General features: G+C 38.2%; 1 protein-coding gene across 1 annotated transcript; it reads left to right on the top strand.

The window, feature by feature from the left end:
* Positions 1-991: 991 nt before the first annotated feature.
* Positions 992-7600, top strand: LOC123043071 (tau-cadinol synthase-like). The gene is made up of 7 exons (XM_044465414.1): positions 992-1090; positions 3326-3584; positions 3661-4033; positions 4149-4367; positions 4474-4609; positions 4859-5110; positions 7073-7600. The coding sequence occupies exons 1-7, from the start codon at positions 1022-1024 to the stop codon at positions 7364-7366; spliced, it is 1602 nt and encodes a 533-aa protein (XP_044321349.1). The 5' UTR covers positions 992-1021; the 3' UTR covers positions 7367-7600.
* The last annotated feature ends 354 nt before the right edge of the window (positions 7601-7954 follow it).

The raw sequence follows: 7954 nt of genomic DNA, 5'->3' as shown, positions 1-7954 counted from the left end.
AGTAGCAGGAGACTCTGGTATGTTCTTACAGTGCTCAAATCTAGTGTGGATGAGCTGACCCTGGTTGCGGTGGCGACCAGGACCCTCAAGTGGTGTAGGCGAGTTACTGAGCGAAAGCTTTACGTTTCTGGCGCTAGCGATGACGGCACCCGTTGGTGTCGCTTGCTTCCTGAAAATGTTGTCATGGATCTTCCCCTGTGCCAAGGCTCCGGGTGAAAACTCTAGTTTGTTTGGTTGGACTCGGCAACGGCGATGCTTGACGTTGTTTCCCTCTTGGGGGTGTTATCGTGGAGCCAAGGTATCTTTGGTCGGCCGTCTGCTAGGTGTTAGACTTGTTCTAGATTTATGGTTATCTTGTGATCTACTTTGTAAATGCTCCTCCCCAGTATACTGTATCGCTCGGTCGTGTACTTTGTTTTGTTGTTACTTTATATATAAAACGGGGTGAAAGCCTAGTTCAAGAGAGGGTAACCACTGCTTGACACTGTTGATTAATTGATCTGAGAGAGAAACAAAAAAAAACATTTTTCTTATTTCCGTTAATTATGGATCTCATGACTGATATACGTACTGAAAATATCGAGACCGTTAGTTTATCATCGACTTTCTCAAAACAAAACAATAACACCGACAGGTTGTAAGGGGCAACGAAGGCAAAATTAGACATCTAGAGTACTCCCTCGCAATAGTGTAAAAATAATCATATATTTTGGAACAAAGCAAGTAGTAATTATCCGGTACTGCCTTCGTTCCAAAATGTAAGACATTTTTTTAAATTATGAAAGTGTTCAAAACGTCTTATATTTTGGGACGGAAGGAGTACCTGTTACCGACTTACTTACGTGTACTAGTTATCACTAGAAGACAAAATATTGTAGGACCCTTATATATGCTAGCTGGTATATCAATTACTCACGTGCTATTTTATGTGTTCGTCTGTGCGTGTATATATAAGTGCGAGCTTACTAGTAAAGGCATCAAGATAGGAGTCATAGGACACATAAACATTCCTTCGTTCCTCATGGCGTCCGTCTTCGAGCCCTCGGTGTGGAGTGACTTCTTCCGCAAATACGAGCCACAGCCACTGAATGTATGCATGCCTGCTTCAGCTTGAGTATATGTAAATTTTTATTGTGCTCACTCATATACAAACTTCCTCTGTTCAAATATATAGGGCCAATATGTTATTTGAGGTTGCCTTCGATTATTGCTAATTTGTTTTACTATATGAGAGTATCATACAAAAATCATATCATTACAATCTTTTGCCACATAGGAATTCGATGATATACTTCGTCTAACATGCATGTTGTATATTATTTTTCTGACCCGTGATAACAGTTAACATTGAAAAACGTATTAGACCTACGGCCGGAGTGAATAGCATTTCTATGTTTAAAGCTACCTACATAGATCCCTAGGCATCCACTCTTTAGTTCTGATTTCTTCACGGGGGATAGTTGTCCCATGGGCATCCACCACACGTTACCTCCTAGAGATCTGTGAAGCTCCGTCGACAGCGACCTTTTTAATTAGGTTGAAGTAAATAGTAAAACATGATTTGTTCATTTGTCTGTTTGCCGCATCGTGCCAATACTATCAGGGACAGGGACATGACATTGAAGATCCGATTTGCCAACCTTGATAGATTGATTATTAGCCAACTAATAATCAATCTATCAAGGTCTGGACAACCTTGTAGAAATATTACGGACTACATACAGAATAAAATGTGTGAATCTACACTCTAAAATGCATTTATAGATATCTGTATGTGGTTCATAGTAATCTTTACAAAGACATAAATGTATGTGAGCAGCGAAGTGCTTTAGCCACTATGAAATTGCATCAACTCCAATAGCTTGTGCCCGTTCTTCTTTGCCAGGCTATATTTGCTCTGAGGTCAACGAATAAACACAAACATGGTTCAGAAGGATATGTGAAATCCGGCACTTTGGTACGGTGAAAACGCCCGTCTGCACTCACAGAATCACACAGGCACAAATGGCCCGTCGTTTAAACAGTACTTACCTTGTTAAAGACAAAAATGTACATATATCATTACAGTCAGGAGAATTCCTGAAAATCGTATCTCTGATGTGCTAGTTCATAAGCGCAGACCACTTGTATGTAATTAGGGTTCATTATCTTGTAGTTCTTCCACGGTTCCACTCTCTTAACTTTGAAGCGCAAATCTCAATATTATGACATCATACGGTACCTTGATGGGTGGCAGCTATCCCGGGCAGCACCAAACTATTGTCGTGCTCCATATGATACCTATACTACGGAAGGTCATAGGGCATGTTAATTATACAGACAACAATCGGATATAAGGAGTTGTCATGTTATACAGAGCCAATCTAATAGATGACATGTACAATAGAAAATTTAAAATATGTACTGCTTTATTTATAGTTGGCCCACCTTACAATCTCACAAAGTGTCTTTGGGCTTGTACTGCAGCTGGCTAATAATCTACAACCAATTCCTTTTCTCTCTTGTCTTCTCTCTCCTCCAACTAAACAAAGATATACCCCCTCCGTCCCAGATTAAGTGTCTCAACCTTAGTAAAACTCTTTACTAAAGTTAGTACGAAGTTGAGACACTTATTTTGGGACGAATGGAGTAATATTTAAGTCCAAATAGTCAGATTATGTCACCTTATTGTACTTGCTCTTAGAGCAAGTATAATAAGGTACATTCAGTTGGATTAAACAATTATATTCATGTCGACTTGGATGAGACAGAAGGGAAGCGGACGGTAGATTAACAGCCAGCTGTAGCATGGACTCCAAAAAACATTATGAGAGTGTACTGCAGGTGATGCATTAATAACGCAGTACTATTTAGAAACTAGCTATTATACGTGTTGATTATTTGCTTGACTATATGTGACATGTTAACTTCATATAACCGGTTGTTTACTATACTATTAACCATGCTCTTGCGCTACTTCCATTTTCTCGGGGCCGCTAGTCCATGCATTGTCTCATGGGGTCACTTGTCATAAATTATAGGAGTATTCTGTTCTAACTTTCACATTTGCATGTACTTCTTCCATTCCATAATATAGTGCACACTGGTTTTCACGAAAATCAAAATTCACATAAATTTGACCAACTTAATAGAGAACATTAACTATATCTAAATACACACCATATGAAAATATATTTGACTCCAGATGCTGATGTATTTTCTATAAATTTGATCAATGTTCGTCTTTACAAAAATTTACAGATTATATTTGGGACCGAGGGAATATGACTACTAGTGTATAAATTAGTGACTAGTTTGTGTGCTGGTAACCATTACATGTATGCAGAGCTCACAGGAATGGATGAAGACCAGAACAGATAAACTGAAGAAAGATGTTCTCTTATTGTTTAGGACTTGCACCAACAATTTAGATAGAATGACACTGGTGGATGTTGTCCAACGCCTAGGAATAGAACACCTGTTTGAAGAACAGACGGCTACTGCACTAACTGACATCCATCGAAGTGAATTCAATAGCTCTAATCTCCATGATGTTTCTCTTCGGTTCCGCCTTCTTCGGGAACATGGACTTTGGGCATCTCCAGGTATTCATATTCATATATAAACATAGATCACCTTTTCATGTGTTCAATTACGTAAATGAACTAACTTTTCATGCAGATGTGTTCAAAACTTTCAAAGGAGAAGATGGCACGTTTAACCATGATATAACAAAAGATCCAAAGGGACTCTTATGTTTCTACAATGCAGCATACGTGTTAACCCATGGCGAGCCATTACTCGAAGAGGCCATCTCTTTCACGAAATATCATCTGGAATCTTTGGCACCAAGCCTCGTCTCCCCTTTAGCTGAGCAGGTCAAGCGTGCCTTGCATGTACCCCTGCCAAGGACCTACAGGAGGTTGGAGGCACTGCAATACATGCCAGAATACGAAAAAGAAGTAGGGTACAATCCAACTCTTCTAGAGCTTGCAAAGCTGGAATTTAACCTCCTCCAGAGTGTCCACTTGAAGGAGCTGAAAGCTATCTCAGAGTATGTGTGCTCTCACACACACTCAAGCATCTTTTTTGACATACCACACTACTAAGCACAGACACGCACATACTACACTATTTATCAATATGTAAAATTATTTATGGATTTTCAGGTGGTATAATGATCTGTCAGCATACGTGGAGCTAAGTTTTGCTCGGGATCGTGTGGTGGAGTGCTACCTTTGGGGCTACTCTGTCTTCTATGAGGAAGAGTACTCTCTAGAACGAATGATCTTTGCAAAGTGCACATTTGTGCACACATTATTGGATGACATCAACGACGTTCGTGCCACCTTGGTGGAGTATCGGAAGCTAGACGCAGCCATACAGAGGTTCTTTCTCACTGATAGCTTTGTGTATCCGGAGAACAAAGGTTAATTCCTGCGACGGTAGTCGAATTTGTTAATTCTTGTTTCAACTAACCAATTTTTCATGCAGATGGAATGAGAGTGCTGTTTCCCTTGTGCCCGACTACTTGAAGAAGTTCTATAATAAACTTCTGATGTGCTTTAGGGAGTTCGAGGATGAGTTGACACTTAATGGTAGATACCCGATTGATCACATCAAGAAGACGGTACAAAATTATCTATATTAATTACATCTTTGTATTAGTGGCATATGTTACCTTTTTATAGAATTTATGATTCCTTAGACTATTTTTCTACCAATCTATTCAAATGCACACAAATTGACAGCTAAATATGTCTAAAAACTATGTCACTACTTTATAAATCAGGTGGTACGATGTAATGTTTTCTTTTGAATATTAAAATTAAAATATTTCTTTGTTAATCAGTACTGTTACTCATGTCCATGCACGCAGTTCCAACAACAGTCAAAATTTTATCTCCAAGAAGCTGAGTGGTTACACCAGAACCACAAGCCAAGCTTTAAAGATAAACTGCATCTGGCTGCCATGTCCACGGGCGTCACCGCGCTATGTGTGTATACGATGGTTTGCATGGGCGATGGAGCACCCAAGGGAGCACTCGAGTGGGCACTTGGATACCCCGATGTCATCATGGCGTGCGCCAAGATTGGGCGCTTAATGAATGACCTTGCTGGCTCATCTAAAGTACGTACACACTTATGGGCATATATTTTATCTGTAACTATAATCTCTGGCATACTATTACTAGCATACTCAAGTATTTATTAGATCATGACCATAATCACTTCGCTTGAGAACATGTCATAAGTTGAAGGTCGCAAAGTTTGATCGAGTTTATCAAAACAATAGCTACGCCTATAACATCAAATAACTGAATTCTATTTTGTGATGGTCCTGATAATATATAGATTTAAAATGTTGATGTGATTATTATTTTCTATGAATGCTCTCAACGTTTACAAAGTTAGAATTACTAGCCCCGAACCCGTGCATTCACACGGACTAGCTATATAAGAGTATCTATCACTCTGCACTGGAAACACAATAATTTCTGAAAAATATAGCATGGTCACCAAATGACAATAGACCTTTTATAGAGAAAACTCGTAATACTATGCCCAAAATAAAATATCTAGCGATGAATATAATAGCAACTCAACTATCTTCAAAAATATTCTGACCCAAGCTAACCATGCCAAAAATTTGGAGTTTTCCCTCAAAAAATGGAATAAACTGCCAGCTTAGGCAGTGGCATGGGAAGAAACATCAGGAATACCATATCCAAAATAAATGAATAAAAATATCTCTATGGTTCCCAACATTGTGAAGGAATGGGACACAAATACAAAAACCTTGGGAAGCTTACCAAGGTTAGAAAAGAATACAATTTTAGTGGTACGAATCTCAGTTCACTATAGTTAATCTTCACTCAATTTTTTATTAGTAATATCAAGGGGTCATAGAGAGTAGGTACATAGCACTTTTGAAAAATAATTCTTTGCTATGACAGAAGACATTGATTCCCAATTTGATTAGAATTATAACACCATAAAAACGAAAATGAAAGTCAAAATATCATCAAGACCACGGTTACTTATATCGCGGAGAAGAATAGGCCGAACTTTGTGTTGCAGAAAAAAAAAGGGGAAGATCAAGAACAATGCTTCTTTTGTAACCGACAAAGGATAAAATAGCTATAGGGAAACGATATATGAAGGAAGAGCAGTTTCTTTTGTAGGCAATATGAACAATCTGGACCATACAACTTGGAATAATGGAAGAGGGCTAGTTATTATTGTTTAATTCAATCAGATTAACATTTTGTTTTTAGGAAGCTCTAATTAGTATATGAATAGATAGACTAGGTATGGGCATGCGTTTTAGTGAGGTTACGGCATCAGAAATATTTTTTAAATATGGATGATTATTTCTACACGTAACCGTCCAATAATACTAAGGAAGATCAGAGCTCAAACTAAGTACTGGGGGCTTCCCCTTATTGTCACAATGCACTGCAGGATTGAGCTTTGATTAAAGTGAACCATATATATCAAAGTTAGAATAATTGCAAATTAGAATAACTTTATCAAAAAACATATTAGTAAATTAATGGAATAATCGGTCCAAAACATAGATAAAAGCATCTGCATTAGTACGTAAATTAATGGATTTTTGCATTGATATTCCAGAAGAAATGATGTAATGTTGTGGCAATTGGAAGAAAAAAATATCAGACACCAAAAGACCAATGGGGAAGTGAACCCATAGACAAGCAAATTGCAGAGGCAGTTTTACTGTTATCAACAATAATACGACCACTGAAAATTGGCATAGCAAAATTTGAAAATTTGAGATGAAGGTTATACATAATATTTGTGATATGCATACAATATAAGCTTATTTCATTAGTTTGCCCACATGTGTTTTAAAGACCTCATAGTGGAGAGTACATTCTCTCTGAAGTAGATCTAGCAGCATACATATACTCTATATATTCTGCCACAGACAATGAATACATATATCTATTGTCTGAACATAGATTTAGCCGACAAAAGTTAGACCCAGCATCAACTTCTTTTTTTATTTGGTTTATGAAGAACGCATCAACTTCATAAAATAATTAAATATTTATTTGCATGCATGCAGCACCGGAACAATAGGGGGGACGTGGCCAACTGTGTGGATTGCTACATCAGTGAGCATAAGGTTACAGACAAGGTCGCCTTTGCTGCAATCGACTCGATGATAGAAGATGAATGGAAGACCACCAACCAAGCTAGGTTTGAGCATCGCAGTGAGCTCTTCCCAGTGGTGCAACGGGTTGTCAACTTCACTCTCAGCCTGCCGGTGTACTATGGTGATAGGAAAGATGCCTTCACATTCAGCACGCATCTTGACGGCATTATCAAGAGCCTCTTTGTCAAGCCCATACCCATCTAGCTACATGCATGCATACGCTAGTTGTTTTTTCCTTTCAAGTATTTCCGCCTAGTGCTTAATTAGATCGTTCGTATGTATTTCAGCATGAATGCTTGGAACCTTGTTAATGATTTATTATATGTGTGATTTGGTGATCCGTTACTCTCGTCCGGATCATGCTGCAAACTCAGATGTATTTTTTTTCTCGAAATAATGGAAGATCTAGAAGAAGAGAATGAAGCTGTGATTTTTTTTCGAACAGTCTCTGTTAGAGACATTTGGCATAAAATATAGAGTGTTGGTATGTTTTTCTTACCGGATCAGGAGAATGGTAAGTCATGTGTGCGTGCTTTCCTGCCAAGATCCAAAATTCAAAATCAAAATATCTCTTAAACTGAGCTTCCAAATTTAAAATTATTTTCACCGTATAACCCCCGTGTCAATATCTTCGAAGCTAGATCCGATGTTGATAGGTTTCCAGGGACTTCGTTTGAACATCATTTGTATTTTGGATGATAAAATGCTTGTGCTTCCTAGAGTAACGAATTTATACTTCAGCCTTAATGTACTTTGTATTTGAATTACCTGAACGCTCCCGCAGCTCAATCC

Source organism: Triticum aestivum, chromosome 2B (assembly GCF_018294505.1).
Source record: "Triticum aestivum cultivar Chinese Spring chromosome 2B, IWGSC CS RefSeq v2.1, whole genome shotgun sequence".
Taxonomy (NCBI): domain Eukaryota; kingdom Viridiplantae; phylum Streptophyta; class Magnoliopsida; order Poales; family Poaceae; genus Triticum; species Triticum aestivum.
This window is presented reverse-complemented; position numbering and strand designations above follow the sequence as displayed.

What these genes read in the sequence shown, in the direction of transcription:
- LOC123043071 (XM_044465414.1), top strand. Translation starts at nt 1,022, where the DNA reads ATGGCGTCCGTCTTCGAGCCCTCGGTGTGGAGTGACTTCTTCCGCAAA. An exon ending in GAGCTGAAAGCTATCTCAGA is followed by an intron (nt 4,034 to 4,148) that starts GTATGTGTGCTC and finishes ATGGATTTTCAG; the next exon opens with GTGGTATAATGATCTGTCAG. An exon ending in TTGATCACATCAAGAAGACG is followed by an intron (nt 4,610 to 4,858) that starts GTACAAAATTAT and finishes CCATGCACGCAG; the next exon opens with TTCCAACAACAGTCAAAATT.